The sequence below is a fragment of the Idiotropiscis lumnitzeri genome, chromosome 3 (genome assembly GCF_059441095.1).
Source record: "Idiotropiscis lumnitzeri isolate Australia: NSW breed Sydney's pygmy pipehorse chromosome 3, RoL_Ilum_1.0, whole genome shotgun sequence".
Lineage (NCBI taxonomy): Eukaryota > Metazoa > Chordata > Actinopteri > Syngnathiformes > Syngnathidae > Idiotropiscis > Idiotropiscis lumnitzeri.
The window spans coordinates 22,850,232-22,866,934 of record NC_142393.1 but is presented as its reverse complement, the minus strand read 5'-3'; the positions used below and the strand labels follow the sequence as shown (position 1 = coordinate 22,866,934).

The following is a 16,703-nucleotide window of genomic DNA, read 5'->3' as shown; positions in this document are numbered from 1 at the left end:
AGCTCTCTAATCTCGTTGCACACTTGAGTACAATGACAATAAAGGGATTTCTGATTCTGATTCTGAAACAAAAGCTTACAGTATGTGGCTACTGTATTTTGTTGTTGGGTTAAGACGTTGGATTTTTTTATACATGCATTGAAAAAATGTATTATAAAATATATTAAGAGCATGCATTTTGTCCATATTTAAAATGTATTTGTCCTACATTTGGATTGTAAGTGCACGACCCTATGTGACCCCCAGTCGCACTAAAAATAAATTGTGCCCGCCAGAATTTAAGTTGTCAGTACCGTCAGTACTTTCGCCACCTCTGATACATCACCAGTGTTTGTCAAGAACAGCGTCGTACCTGCAAAGGGGGGGGGGGGCGTTGTAGCGCGTGTCCTTCCTCCTCCTCTTCCTCCACCTGCGACTCCATCACTCGGAGACTGACAAATGGCGGCCATGCACTTCCGACGCCTTCTTCTCTCATTACTTTTTGCGCACGTCTCCGCAGATTTGCCCATGTGCAAAGAGGTAAGACTTTGTCGTATTACAACTATGGGCGAGCTCTACTTTTTCTTAAGTTTCAGTTGTCCGCGTGTACGTAAACGTCTCATCGTGCCGACTGGTTGACAATGACGAGCAATTTGTGAACTCATAAAAAGTCTAAAGTTGAAATATATAGGCTTATTAGAAGTAACCCGTTGTCTTTGGAAACGTTCCAATGGGACATTCTCTTATTATTTGTATAATATGGCTGCGATCTGTGGAAAGGTAGTGTGTGTCGGTTGGCGCGTGTGGGAAATGAACATATGCTTGCACAACAGTCAATCATCGTCTTTGATGATGCTTGTGCAATTTTAGAAAAACGTCGAATTCCTCTCATTCCTGTACAACTCTCCGACATTTGTTTTGTTTTGGTAAACATGTTCACTAAATGTACACCAACATATCTAATCTATATTACAGATAGATCAAATATGTAAAAAGTATCATTAGAAATTACAGACTTTCAATTTTGGTGAAATAAGATGTGAGCTGAACTCTGAGAATAAGTGATTTATAAAAATATGTGTACGCCTTCTACCCCAATTTTTTCATTATTTAATATTTTCAGTTTTGACGATTTGACCAGCAACATAACAGATTGGCATTAACTGCTTAATGATCAAAAGTGGCCTATCAATTAAGCACCACACAAGACCTTAATTCAATATAGTTGTTTATTTGAAGCCCATGATTAAATAAAAGATGTGTAAAATCACTGTATTCAGTGTAAAACACCACTTCCCTAAGTATACAAAAAGTGAGTAAATAATGTAACGTAGCATGACAATAAAAACATTCAAAACAATCTGCCTACTTAATCTTGAATGCTTTGTAAAACTTTACCCAAGATGAAACGTCCAATGCCCATTGCCGCTATAATTAAGTGAAAAGGTTTTCATACTGCTGCCATGCGGTGCTTCCCTCAAACAAGACATTAAACCCGAAAAATACTGAAAAGCTTGAAAATAATGTGACCATTACGCATTGAGAACAGCAAGTTGTCTGACCAGAGAATTTCCTCTGATACAGTAGGAACACACATCATAATCAGAGGCACTTCAAATTGTAACAGGTGTGCGCCAACTACCATTTAACTTGAATTTGCACGTAATTCTGAACACAGCCACATCCCAATTTTAAGAGACTTTGCGCACGTGTAGATTTTATGCCCGCTCTATTTGTTCTTTACACAACTGAGCAATCATCAAGCTATATAACTGGTTTACAACAAGCGTTTATCAATTCCTGCACTGAATATCTTGTTTTTCTCATTCTCCATGAAATGCTATTTAAAAGAACCTCATTTTAATTTTTTTGACCCATTTTCTTTTGCTGTTTCCTAAGTTTTTCCTGATATTTTGCCGCTGTGGTTTTCTGCTTTTTGCACGAGTGACCTTTTAAAGCCTCTGGCACGTGTCCAATTGGATGCATTTTAACATCAGAACCGAGGCACGAGGCCCCTCTGCTATCCTTGCAGCCACAGCCTAATGGAAAACCCAAGGTCCTGCCCACTCCTGTTGATGCTGTGTTTCTGTTAACTATTAATCCTGCAAGGCTCAGTCCGCCTCATGAGCTTTAGTTCAGTATACCGACAACGCGATAACGGTCTGCTTCGGCTCTAAATGACATTCATGCAGGTGCTGTGCTGTTTGTCGGTCACCTAGTAAGTACTTTTAAAGCCCCAAAAACAAATAGAGACAACGCCAGCAGGCGTCGGCTGTGACCACTGTTAACAAAGAGGTTGGAGCACGGAAGGAAAGGAACTGAGTTTTTAATCCCACCCTCCCCCGGGAAGATTAAAACAACATTTGGAACGAGCTCCTAGGCAAATATTGGCCTCATCTTTTATTTGGAAAGGAGGCTGTACTCATCCTCAAAGCTAAAACCAGTTTCTTATCTCTGACCTGTACTGTCGAAATAATTCTGGCTGATGTCTCGTTAGCTTGAATTAAAGTAGCTAGTTGTGTTTTTGAAACGTAGTTAGTCGAGCAACTGGAAAAGTGGCCAAGTTGTCAGGATGTAGCTTCTCTCGATTCTCTGCCATGTTATTAGAGCCCGGCATTCACTTAATTGAACACTTACACAGTTTTAATCGAACTGCAGAGCACATATTAAATGCAGCGACTTCTGTCTTTGGAAGTTTTTTCCTTTCAGTGTAAAATGTCTTACTTTAACCAGGATCACGCACCTCTTTGTGGCAAAAGGTAGCAGCTGGTTCGATTTTTGCATGTTGGTGTTGTGAATAATCCGTCCTCATTGCCACAGACCAGCTGCTTTCTACAGCTAAGCGAACAAGCTACGGAGACTGTCACCTGTGTTAATTTTCATGAATAAGGCCAAAGGGTCGAGGCCATAAGGCTATCCAGATCACAGCCGGCGGGCGGGGGACTGACCGGCAAAAAAGGGTCAAGTGCCCGGCTCTGCAAATGTCACACATTTATTTGCTCCGCATTCGCATTAAAGTGACAACACACGCAACAATATTTTAATATTTGTTCTGATCCTAGCCCAAAAATTCTGATGCCAAGTTTTCTTTTCCACGCTTGCGCCCTCGATTCGTCTGAGCCGTAGTCCTGACACATGCATTCAAATTAATCGATAAAATCGTCTTTCACCGTGTTTGCAAATGTGTCATCGTTAAATAACGTGAATATGTTTGTCACCCCTGCAGTCAGATTATCACTTTGAATACACAGAGTGCGACGTGCTGGGCTCTCGTTGGAGGGTGGCCATTCCCAACAAGGCCCAAACTTGCACCGGCCTCCCAGATCCAGTCAAAGGCACTCAGTGCAGTGAGAGACCCGGCCTGATGTTTTGTTTAACACAAAAAGTCCAGCATACAAATACATAATGGGAATTAATTTTCATTTCCTTTGGTAGCTTTCTCCTGCAATGAGGGCGAGTTCCTGGACATGCGGACTCAGCTGTGCCAGAAGTGCGCGGCCGGAACGCACTCGCTGGGCTCTGGCGTGGCCTTCGATGAGTGGGACCGCCTCCCCACAGGCTTCGTCACACTTGGAACCAACACTAACAGCTGGGACGTCCACACAGACTGCTCCAAGTTAGTACAGCGCACTGGAAATATTTATCATGCCAAGGCGTTGACCGATTAACGGGTACGCGGTTAACCGTGGTTTTCAAAAGTCAAAGTTTCAATAATCGCTAATGTTGTCCGTCAGTCGGTAATGAGCTCTTGTTTTAATTTTTGAGGGGATTTCCAAGCAGGGTAGAATACATATTATTGGATGCTTGCAGAGTTGAGGAAATGAGCTGCATCTGAAGTTGATGAGAGGCTAGTGGCTTTTTTTTTTCTACAATGAAAGCAGAGAGGGGAGGGGTGAGCAGTTACGCACAAAGAATATATTCAAAATTTTGTTTTAAATTAAAGTAGCGTGTGTTCAATGAAGACAAATTCTCTTTTTATTTACATATTTTACATATTTTCGCCCCTCCTCTTGCCTTATTCAAACCACTCCAAATTTAAACTGTTCCGCTCATTTAGGACCTTTGCAGAAGGTTTTATCATTCGCATCAAATTAATTTTTCCAATAAAATTCCCCTATGAAGATTTATTATTGGAGGTTTATGTCCTCCTGCCACATTTCTCCACACATTCAAACATCAAACAATTCAACTCATTACGGACATCTATGGCACTAGTTATGATGTCAACAAAAAAATCTGAATTTTCAGTACACCACATTTGCCATTACAAAAAAAATATAGTTCCTTCCAGCAACTTATTCAAATAGTTCCTCATTTCAATCTTGCATCATTCCCTACTTGATATGCTATCTTTTATCCGCTCCTTCCTGCAGCTCCACTTGGAAACCGATGGGCGATTATGTGGCCTCAAACACAGACGAGTGCACGGCCACACTGTCGTATTCTGTGGACCTGAAGAAACCAGGACGAGTGTCCTTCGACTATTTCTATTCCGACAGCAGCATCTACTTTGAGTTCTTTGTGAGTGGGCTAAGTGAGCTTATTTTTTTCTTCAAAATACAGTCAGCCTTTCCCAAACATTGACATAGGTAGCTTTGCCTTTGCAACTCAGTACAATACATGTAGAAGAAAAAGGCTCGGACGCTCTCTTGAACAAAGTTTCTCTTCCTTCCAGGTCCAAAACGACCAATGTCAGTCTTCTGACTTCACCAGTCGCTGGATGAAGATCTCTGAGAGCGACTGGAGCCAACATGAGGTTTGGACTCATTGCCCCGTGTACACAAAGTGTATTCAGAAGTGTGAACGATCGCGTCTTTCCCTTGAAAGACATTGTATGAATCGGAGCTATTATTAGTGTCGTGACGTTTTTTTGACTGTGACTACTTCAGGTCCAGTTGAATAAAGGCAACAATGTTTTGTTCTGGAGAACCACCGCCTACACTCTTCTAGGCCAGGCTGACAAAGCCGTGCTGTTGCGCAACATTGCCATCTCAGGTACGTCACTCGAATCATCCGCCGTCTTGGTTTTACATTATTAGCATATATAAATGAACCAGGATATATTCTTCGGATTGCGACACACCTGGTAATCGCTGTGTTATGTGTCAATCTCCAAACTGTGCGCTTGCCACTTTTTCACCAGGGGTGGCCTACACGTCCGAGTGTTTCCACTGCAAGCCAGGCACCCACAGTGCCAAACCGGGATCAGCCCGCTGCGCCCCCTGCCCGGCTGATACCTACTCCAACAAGGGGGCCACCGTTTGCCAGCAGTGCGAACCTGATAAATACGCAGGTACACTCCAAAATGTCAGCGTGGCGTTCTCAAATGTTTGGCTTGAGGGACAATGTGTAGCTCTGAATGCCATGGGGAATTATTTACATTTTGAACACTACAACCTAAATAGTCATGACGTGTTCAGTGATGACAATTTGTTGATTTGTTTGCTATATCAAGCGACTTTTCAGGCAACTGTAATGGGCATCATTGCTGTAAAGAAACAACATAAGCAAAATCATTGTTTTGAATTATGACAAGAAGGATGTCTGGTGGAAGGCAATCAGGGAGAGAATTGCCAATAAATCAAATATCTTTGAAGACATGTTGCCCATTTACACTTTGTATGTTGCAAGAGGAGTCAGTCATGATTGTTGGAAAATATGGTAATGAAACAGTCAGAAAAATTTCAGAACATTTTCCATTTTATATTTCAAGTTGTGTTGTGATATTTTATAAATTAAGGGCAGTGGTAATAATTTGACTTATTTTGTAAGAGTATGCAAATCGGCAATGGACGTGGGCGCCATATAAAAAACTCATTGAGGCCGACTCATCATCTAAATATTATTTAAATAATTGATTAATCTCTCAATTATTTTGTTGATTAATCAATGTGTTGGATAAAAAAAATAAGTTTTGGAAGGCACACATAGAAATTAAGATACAGTTACTGTTTTGGTCTGTCAGAAGATTGACAAAAATGTTACTCATTGTTGAAGTAAATACAGATGTTTAAAAAAGTTTTTTTTTTTTTTTTATTAAACACAAAAATAATATGTCCCCTTTTATAGAGGATTACAGAAATCAGCAAACTGACAATTTCAAATGATTGTAAACACACTCTCCAAACAATTAATATATTATCAAAATAATAAGCTTTAAATTGAGAATAAATTAGTTGCCGATTAATCGAGTAATTGTTGCAGTTCCGGTTTAGTGTTAATGACTCACCAGTCCCTATCTGTAGATTTTGCATATTATTAATGAAACGTTTCTCGTGTTTGGAAAAGTGAACCTAATTTCCGTGAGCTGTGTGGCTAATGTTGACGTGAGCGATTGTTCCCTTTGGCGTTTTTGCAGAGGTTTCATCAGGAAGCTGCAAAGTGAGACCGGCATGCACCAACTCAGACTACTTCTACACGCACACGCCTTGTGACGCACATGGAAAGGTAGACTTATCATATACAAATTTATCTCAGGAAACTTTTGAAATGACTGGATTCCAATTGTCCATATTTGTAACCAGCCGGGATAGACACCAGCCCAACCAAATGAGGAAAATGGATAGTTGCACATTAGTTACTTGACGAGTTGTATTCTTGCGCATTGTGTGCCTCAGACGCAGCTGATGTATAAATGGATCGAGCCAAAAATCTGCAGCGAAACCGCCAAGGGGTCTGTGAAGCTGCCCGCGTCTGGAAAGAAGCAAACGTGTCCGCCGTGCAACCCGGGCTTTTTCATGAACTACACCTCGGCCACTTGCCAAGCTTGCGCTGAAAATTTCTACTCAAACGGCACAGGTGGACATTCTTCTTCCTCTTCTTTAAAATATTGAAAGTGATAGATAACTGCACTGTATATAAAGTATCGTACTCGGCTTTAAGTGATCTTAACAATTGCTCAACAGTCTGTGAAAAGTGCCCTGTAGGCACAGAAGCGGTAGTTGGTTTGGAGTACAAATGGTGGAACACAATGCCGAGCAACATGAAAAGTTCCGTCCTAAGGGCAGATTTGGACAATTCCGTACACCGCACTGGTGAGTGAACGCATCAAAACGTACGAAAAATAACCCAGACCTCTCACACACTCAGACTCACATGCACGCGCACACGAGGAGGCGGATTTTGGTAACAGCGCCAAAGCAGAGAGGAAAAAAAAGAAATTAGCAATTTTAGTTTTTCGACAGCTGTAGTTGAGCAGCATAAAAGGAATTGGTTCTGAAGCTTAATGCCTTGGCTTTATGTCGAGAAACTAGCATTTAAATAAATTCTGCATACTTGTGACTTACATTTCCCAAACAGCCATTCCATCCTTTGATGATGACACTGAATTAAATGTACAATCATGCAAGATATTTTATTATTGTTTTACGTACATTTTAATGCCAGTAATGAATATTCATGAGAATTAAAGGTTAATTGCGCAAGCGTTTTTCACGATAGTTTCTGAGAAATTATATCATGATATCAAGATTCTTTTATCGTGACAGGACATACTGTCACCATTATGGAGGATTTGTAACCTGTACAGGATAATAATTTCAATTAATTTTAACATCTTGATTTGTAATGCAAGATAATGCAGAAGTTAACCAGTCAAAGATCAGAATCAGAATGCCCTTTATTGTCGTTGTACTCAGTGTACGAGATTTGAGAAGTCTCCTCTCCTGTGCAATACAACAAATAATTTAATTAAATATATCACTTGAGTTGATTCAACAAATAAATAAATAAATAAATAAAACACATTATGTTGCAGTTCTACACGGTAACGGTAGATGAAGCCATTGAAAAGAATACAATTCTGACATCTACTAAACATCTTGAGGTGATATCTCCGATTTTTTTTTTTTTCGGTTTCCTTTGCCATTATTACAGCGTGGGAGGTGGCCGGAGAGTACGTGTACACTACTCCCGGTGATCGAGACATGGACTACCTCATGCTCACACTCACTGTCCCGGGATACAGGTGAACTTTGGCGGGATGGCATCGCACCCGATATCTGTCAATGGCGGTCGATCATGTTCACGGCGTGATATCTTTGCAGGTTGCCAAAGTCTCTGGCAAAAGATGACAAGCCGAGTGAACTGTCTCGCATCAGCTTCGTCTTTGAAACCTCGTGTTCGGCAGACTGCACCTTGTTTTTCATGGTGGTACGAGCTCACAAATAGATCGTAGACGGGTGTAAGAATAAAACTGATGGACGTTTCACACAGTGACTGACGTTTGGCTATCTTGACAGGGTTTCAGTCAGTGGAACAACGACGCAGTGGAGCATTGGAAGGGCAGCAACGGGAAGCAGTCCTACTCGTACCTGATTCAGAGCAACGCCACTGTCAGCTTCACCTGGACTTTCCAACGGACAGGCAACTCCACAGCGGTCAGGATTTTATGAGTCACTTTCTTGCCCTCACAAGGCAGAGATTCAGAAACTGCAGCATATGCAGTGAAGAAATGAGCTAGCGGTAGGAAATTGTTATGTTGGGGTTAGGTATGCCGTGTTAAGACACTTCCACACTTGGTTTTTCCGCCAGACATTGAGTTAAGGATGGTGTAGTGATGACTGGTGACGTGACACAAGCATGCGCATATTTGCTGCTGGTTGCTAAGCAACAGAACAGGATTGGTTAGTTTTTTTTTTTTTTACCATGTCAAGGTCGAACGTTTGCTTTGTTCCAGAGCTCGGGAATTGAATTGATCTGTGCCCCCCCACAATCAGGAGAAGCGGTACAGCACTGATGTGGCGAAGATCTTCTTCATTCACATCACCAACGTCCTGGGGGGCGTGGCCTCAAAATGTCAACAGTGCGCCGTCACATCTCGCCCCGGCGATGACTCGACCTGCGTTCCCTGCCCACCGGGCCATCGCTTGTTCAACGAGAAGGTCGCCGAAGGAGCCAAGGGAACGTGCCAGCGCTGCCCGCCAAACTCCATCGTCGCGGCCGAGTGGCCTAGCGGGGAGCCGGCCTGTGTTCCGTGCGGCTCAAACACCAAGAACAACCAGGTTTCTTATATCTGTACTATTAAGTGGTGAAACTTATTGTAAAACTGAGATGGACTCTACAGATTTAAGGAACATCCATCCATTCAATTTCTGTAGTGCTGAAGACTGTAGAAAATGGATCGCGGTCTGCAGCAGGCTGACATTAGTTTGAAATCAACAAGGGCGTTCAAGACATTTTTATTTATTATCGCCTGAAATAAATATACATGAAGTTGTACTGGCAGGCCATTATATTATACATAGCAGTGACAAACTGATCATTTAATACCAAAAGTATCAATAACTTAATTAACGCCTTGAAATCACACTGTAACTATATCACACGCAGCCTTAAAAATGACATTAAAGAGGAATAACATTAGATAATATTTTGCTCCCTTCGCCGACAGTCGCAACCGTCACTCAGTTGGATCAAAGCGGCAATTTCTGGCTTAACAGCATGAGCTAAATCTGCTTTTTTCGTTTAAAGTGTCTTTTCCCTGTTATGTTTTCGTCTTCTTTACCAACTATTTATGTTCTCAAACTTGTTCAAATAAACGGTGGGGCACATTAGTTATTTTTGGTATATCCAAATTTGAAATGAATATATTTTTTCTCTTGTATTCTTCCTCAGGCCTACACAGCATGCTTCAGTGATTGCACAGCCAAAGTGCAGACAGCAGGCAGTGCGTTGCTGCACTATGACTTCTCTCCTCTGTCCAACATCACCTCCTTCCAAAGCGGCCCACGCTTCACCAGCAAAGGCCTGCGCTACTTCCATCACTTCAGCGTGGCTCTCTGCGGCAAAGAGGTGACGCGCCAAAACCGTGGGCCTCCTCTTGTGTCATTTTGGCCGCTGCGTATGTGTTCTATTTCATCCTCCGTCTTGGTTTTTCAGGGCCGAGTGCCGGCGAGCTGCGTGGACAACGTGACGGAGCACGGCAGAGCGGTCCAAGGTCACGTGTGCCAGTCCCTCGTGGTTCCCTCGGACTTCAGGAGTGAGAACATGGTGGCGTCACAGCCCTTCGTTATTGGTGACACGCTCGTTGGTATGCGATCATGTGTCATTGCTTGGAAGGGGACACGCCGTCGTCACCTCACTTTCCAAAAATGCAGAAGAAGTGTGAGGATGTCACTGCTTTGCAACCTGACAAAAATAGCAATTACTACTTTCCTTTTAGCCATTTGGCAACATTTTTGATTTGCATTCATACAACAAACAGAATGTAGAAGAAAAACTTGAATAGTTGACATACCCTCTATAAATTCCCAAAAATCTAACAATTGCCGGGATTAGCAAACTGTTTAAACAATAAATATTCCGTGCTTTGCTGCATATTCACAATTTACTAATTTTGTGTTTAGTTTTTTTTTTGGGCATGTTATTCGTCGCAAGGTGGCGCAAATGCAATACTTTGATGTCAGGCATTGCTTTGTTCTAACACAAAAGTTGGAGTGAGTTGAGGAGCTTCATGTTGTGCCTGTCCGCCATCTCGTGGCATCTACGTCTATTACTCAGATTTTCATCTAGTCGCTTCAAACGCATCTTACAACCCCTAAATGACTTCCAGCTGATTCGAAATGTTAATGCTAACAACCAAGGCTAACCTAAAGTCCATCCAGTGTTGGTGTCAGTGTTTTCCTTTCCCACTTTTTTATTTTGATGAAATGTTCCATTGTAAAACGTTTGTAATGAGTTGTTCCAGGAGGCTTTCTTTTTCAATGCTTGCTTTGTTGAAGGTGTTAGCAGTGACACGGTCTTGGCTAACATCTCCTCTCCACCGTGGCTCTTCCCCTCCACGTCTGACCTGGCGGATGTTATATTCTATTTCAAGTAAGTCATAGCAACCCCTTGAACATGGGTTGCTGCACGTTTTGACATTAATTGCTGTGTGGTGACTTGAAGAGACAGTAAACACTTTTCTGAAAACAAATGTGTTCAAATTACCTTTAATGTTATAAATGTACGTTGTAATTAATTATTGACGACAGCTTTGTAAAGAAACTGATTATGTTAATGATTTATCACAATAATTCTGAAATATCTTTATTCAGAATTTTACATTTATAAATCTGCCAATGTTCACAGTTTCAAATGAGCACATGTAAAATCGAATTAAATGTCCCATCACTGCTGTGCTATTTTTTAGCACAAGCCCGTGGGCTACCCGTCTGGTCCTTGCAGGCTCCCTAGTACCCGCAGGCACCATTTTGGTCACCAGGAGTGTACTCACTTTTATGAGATAACTTAAACATATTTTCAATCTCCCATGATTTATTTTTAAGTGTCCTTGGGTCCTGTGAAAAATGCAATTACAAGTCATGATTACTTTGGCGTGTCAACTATTATGTCTCTGATCCATTGCGGTGCCTTGTTTGTTCAGGGTGATGGTCGTATTTAAAAAAAATAAATAATAAAATCCTAAATTACTTTGTCATGTTTTTCAGGTCTGCTGAGAAAACACAGGCTTGTAAAGGAGGTCGCTCAGCCACCATCAGGCTGAGATGCGACCCAGCCATGAGCAGCGTAGACCACATCACGGTGCCCAGGTATCACCTGATGATCACAAACTTTCACTGATTCAGGCAGGGTTGAATGTGATGTAGGGCCGAGGAATTAATCCAGTTTATTAATTTGGTTGTATTGCTCAGGACAAAAAATAATTTAAGTATGCAATTATTTTGTGGCGTCTGTAGTTCGACGTGCTACTCTGCTAAGAGCACTGCTTATATCGTACTAGAAAATCGCTTCTTTCTGTAGCACCCCAAAATGTCACTAGATGGCGCCAAAGCCCTGGCTAATTGCTTTCGATGATGTCCGTCACGCCTGAGATATAAAGATCTTTGCGCATCTGGGTGGAGAGCAAAGTTAAAATCGAGGCAACTAGACTGTTCTTGCGCTGAAGAAATGTTACTGTTAATCCCAAAAAGGTTCTTCAGTTCTGATTTCTTTCTTGATTATTGTGGGATCTCTTTATTTTTGGCTCGTTGGGTGTGTTCCTTTGGTGTGGTCTGATTGGTATGCTTACCAAACTGAGCAACACCACCACCCTTTTGTTGACCCCATCCAGGGAACAAACGTAAAGAGGAAGGAATGAAATGAAAGAGCATTTTGGACGAAAGTTAAAATGACTTCTGAAAACGAGTTGCCTTAAATCAACCTTTGCGGAATACCATGACCTAGATGACTGAGACTCTAACAGACATTTATAGCCGAGGTTGTGGAAGTTATGTGGAGCCTACGGCCAAATTAAATCATCTGTAAGTTTATATATTTTATCATTTTATTAATTAGTTTGAAAGTATATTAAAGTGTTTTGGGATCAATTCCCTGCCAATAGTCGGGGTGTGTTTACTGCATTCTATGATACTATCCGTGGAAATAACTGATAAAACCGTTTATCTTCTGCTGTTTTTATCTGCAGCTCAAAGAAAAAAATCCATATGACGACTATTGTTCCAAAAAAGTAATTGTTTATAACAGTTTGTATGTATTTTTTTTAATTATTTTTTTTGTCTCGCTGCTGTAGCGCCAAAATGTCTTCTCTGGAGATGTATTAAAGGAAAATCGTATCTCATCTCTCAATGCTTGGGAAGAAAAACAAGAAATGGAAAAACAAAACAAAAAGGAGAACCTGTTTTGAATAATGTCATGTCATTTTCTTTTCCGATAAGCAAATAAAAGCAAAAATTGGAAATCAGATGGGGGGGGGGAAAGGGAGACTTATATTTTTATATATATCCACCCTATTTTGACTGAATACCATAAATCTCAATCAAGTCCTCTGGTATGGTTTCTCCTCCACAGTAACTGCTCAGAGGGGACATGTGATGGCTGCACTTTCCACTTTCTCTGGCAGAGTCAGCATGCATGTCCACTGTGCACCAAACACAATTACAGAGAGATTGTCAGCGCTTGTGAACAAGGAATACAGGTAGGCATGGACACAAGGACAAGGGCCTGTATTCTTTAGGAATACAAATGACATGAAATGCGTACAACTGCAGGGACATACTAGGCCGCAAAATCATTCGGGAAATTTGACATTAAGATGCCTCTGGTGTGCGACTAACTTTTTGTTCCTCCCGTAGGCCCCCAAATACAAACCAATGAGTGGTGACAGTGATTTTAGGTCTCGTGAAGAATGTCAAATATAGTATCAATGGCATCTGATTCCCCGAAAAAAAAAAAAAAAAAAAGCTCAAGACAATTAAGTATTAAGATAATGAAAAATGCACATAGTTGTTACCAAAATTTTGATGGCACTCCTACCCACGACTTGGTTGCATATTCTTTATTTGAGAAAGAAAAAATACATTTTTTGGCAGTAGTGGCTGCCAAATGCAGCCAGCACCACGAAGCAGGCGCAACTGTTCCATTAAGGTTGCATAATCGATGAAAACTGTGATAGATCCTCGCTAAAATTTATGTGCACATATATTTATGCATGTTCAAATCCGATTCTGAGAATGCTTCCCAATACACACACACGCAAATGCGCGCATACACACACAGGCACACGCATGCCACTGCATTATTACAACATGTATTTGTGGTTTATGAATGCAGTATTTTACTTTCCATTTAAAAATGTCTTTCTAAAGAACAAAGCAGCAACGTGACGAATATATTCCCCCAAAACCCAGAAATATAAAGTGAGTTTTGAACACAAATCTAAGCCCTTAACAGATCACCTTTAAATAATACCAACAACTTAAATATACTTCAAACTACCACAAACATGTTATGCCAACATTTCACGATGAATTTCATTTTGATGCCTGCAAATCAAAAAGAGGCTGGCAAATATTTGAAGTAAAACATCTCAAATCTAAATTACAACTAATTCTGAATTGGATAATTAAGTCTAATGTTCAAATACAAATCAAGAACAGGTAGAGGCCCAATTCAAGTATGGAAAAAAAAGTCATGTAAAAGGGAAGTCAACGGAAAAAAATCCTTCGCAACAATGTTCCATGCAGCTCCAATAATACTCAATAGAGTATTCTGATTAATATTGCGTTTGTGGAATATGCATTAAGCAGCAAATTTTAACCGTCTCAGGGGGCAGTCAGTTCACACCATGTCTCTAAATTTTATGGGATGTAAGAAGCCTCATCTAACGAGAACTAGCAACGGAACCTTTCCGTGAGGATCGGCTGCAAATAGTTTCCCAAACGTTTGCGTGTGTTATTTTTGTGTTGTCCTCTTTTAGAGAACTACTTACATCTGGCAGCAGCCATTGCATTGTCACGGAGGAGAGGCCCTCCCAGCCCAGACAGTCAGCGCTTGTGTGACTCTGGATTTCTGGCTCAAGTTTGGGGTTTCCACAGGAACAGTCGCCGCCGCCCTGCTCGTCACCCTCATTTGTTACTTCTGGAAGAAGACGCGCAAGTGAGACGACTTGTTTTTGACTTTGATATCGTATTTGTGGAGATTCTCAGACTACCTTAAGAGCTGTCTGCGTTCTTGTAGCAAATGAAGCCACTTTTTGCTGAATTTGACCCTGATTCCTAAAAAATTGCGAGGACATCCACATTTATGCCTTTCTGTGATTCTTCCTGTCTCTGTATTTCTGTTTCAAACTTCTGATGATGGCACTCTGTGTAACTCTTAAGCACTCACAGCTCTGTTTCTGCTTCCTGTTTGGAAGCTCTACATAGCGATTTAGTGTTGACCGATTGTTAGGTGTCAAAAAGTCAAGAGCAAGAGTATGAGGACTGATTACGACCAAATTCTAAGTGAACCAGGAAATGTATGTGGCCATTTTTGGATTAAATACCACTTGTGAATTTTGCCATTCAGCTCCCTGTTATAGGACAGAACAAATTTCTGACTCATTAAAAATTTGGACATGGGTATTTAAATTTTACAAAAGGTCAAATTAAGTGTATGTGCGTTTTAGGATCCTCCTGAAATTGAATTAAAGTTTGTCGAAGAGTGTTATTTGTGCTGCAGATTGGAGTATAAGTACTCCAAGCTGATGAAGAGCTCCGGCAGCAAAGAGTGCGAGCTGCCCGCCGCTGACAGTTGTGCAATCATGGAAGGAGAGGACACCGAGGACGACCTCATCCATCTAAGTCACAAATCTTTCTTCACCAAAATTAAAGCGTACTCGCGTGAGGTTGGTAAAACCCCCACATGCAGATGCTCGCATTGTTGGGTGCGTGACGTATTTGTTTAAAAATCTTCTATTTTGATTTATTTAGAGGACCTCCGACGGATTTGATTCGGTACCTCTGAAGTCGTCATCTTGTCACCTGCAAAAAGAGGAGGATGATTCTGATGATGCATGATGCAAAGATTTGACCGAAGCAGTTTTGGTGAATGATTTGATTTTTTATTTTATATGTCCATGGAGGGAGTGTACAGCTGTATCTTAAGGCTACATAAAATAAATAACTTTATGCTAGCCCAAAACCTTCCAAGAGATATGTGTGGCCATGAATTTTGGGTACCTGGAATGAAGCCTTGTTTGTCTCGAGGCTGGAACACAGGACAGCTGCTTGCCTGAATAAAACGGAACAATGTAAAAACATCATGAAAGGAATAATAAATGCAATTGATTGAAGAATGGCTATAGTACTACATAATGATACAATTCACATCACTTTTGTATTGGGAGTTGTGCAAGCATTTTTTTGTCTTTATGCTTTGTAATTGGCGAACTTGTTTTTTATTAAGCAACCTCCGTATGCAAAGTTATTTGATTTGTCAAATGGATTAGCTTTAGCTTTCATGGAAAATGTTGCTTCTAATATTATTTTGAATTGAAACCTTACGGTGCCTTTCATTTTCCCAATAAAATCAGATAAAGATGGCGTTATCTATGTTTTGTATGTACATGAGTCATCCTAGAATTGAAGGACATTTTCAGAAGAGGAAGCGATAAAGTGAGGTATGCAACTTGACAGAAAGACATCCCGCTAACGGCTTTGACATACGGTGAATTTATTTATTTTTTTTTAATTTATTTTTTAGGGCTGTCAAAATTAAAGCATTAACTCAGGTGATTAATCGAAAAACTTTTAACTCAGTTAAATATTTTAACTCAGTTAACTCAGTTTGATTTACTTAAAAAATAATTGGCATACTTTGCAAATATTGTGCCATATTAGCTGTCTTTAGCACGTCTCCGAACAAAACACTGTGTTCAAGTTACCACTGGGCCTTGCAAACCAACACTGCTGGAGTGTGGCGCTTGTGGGCAGTTTGGAGAAATGTTTCGAAAATAAATGTCTGCAAAGATGTCTCCATTTCGATCGTATTCAATAATCCAAGAAAGCTATTAGAACAGTCTTTGAATTAAATATACTTCATATTTGGTGATTTTGCATCAATTCCAAGATATTATTCAAGTAAATATCTGTTATAAGCTTTGCAAAAAATAGTAGTTGAAAAATTTGATTAATCATGATTAATCATGGATTTTTTGTGATTAATTAGTTTTAAAAAATTAATCACTTGACAGCACTAAGTTTTCAGTGTTTTCAGACGTGAGGTTTGTCACTCAAACCAGTGCAACACTCCTAAAAATTAAAAGCCCCAAAACACGCCGGCCCACTGGGCATCTTTCCAGTAAGATGGCCATAAGTACAGCAAGCTCTATTTTCAAAAGAACACTTTTGAAATGTTTTTCGTATTTTTGGTAGAGTTGCAACGGTATTTAAATGAGAGGCTGAAGTGAGAAGAGTAATTTTAATTTCGAGTTTAGCGTAGGACTAATTAAAAGCGTACATCAA

The 16,703-nt window shown here is 40.6% G+C and overlaps 1 protein-coding gene across 1 annotated transcript; it reads left to right on the top strand.

Moving 5' to 3' along the window:
- Nucleotides 1-380: 380 nt before the first annotated feature.
- On the top strand, nucleotides 381-15,783 carry elapor1 (endosome-lysosome associated apoptosis and autophagy regulator 1). Its single transcript, XM_088290019.1, has 22 exons — nucleotides 381-519; nucleotides 3,206-3,326; nucleotides 3,415-3,595; nucleotides 4,353-4,500; nucleotides 4,655-4,735; nucleotides 4,869-4,974; nucleotides 5,123-5,272; nucleotides 6,338-6,426; nucleotides 6,597-6,777; nucleotides 6,885-7,013; nucleotides 7,855-7,945; nucleotides 8,025-8,130; nucleotides 8,220-8,357; nucleotides 8,697-8,981; nucleotides 9,595-9,771; nucleotides 9,859-10,009; nucleotides 10,701-10,794; nucleotides 11,409-11,510; nucleotides 12,769-12,895; nucleotides 14,177-14,355; nucleotides 14,920-15,085; nucleotides 15,171-15,783. The coding sequence occupies exons 1-22, from the start codon at nucleotides 439-441 to the stop codon at nucleotides 15,255-15,257; spliced, it is 2,970 nt and encodes a 989-aa protein (XP_088146145.1). The 5' UTR covers nucleotides 381-438; the 3' UTR covers nucleotides 15,258-15,783.
- The last annotated feature ends 920 nt before the right edge of the window (nucleotides 15,784-16,703 follow it).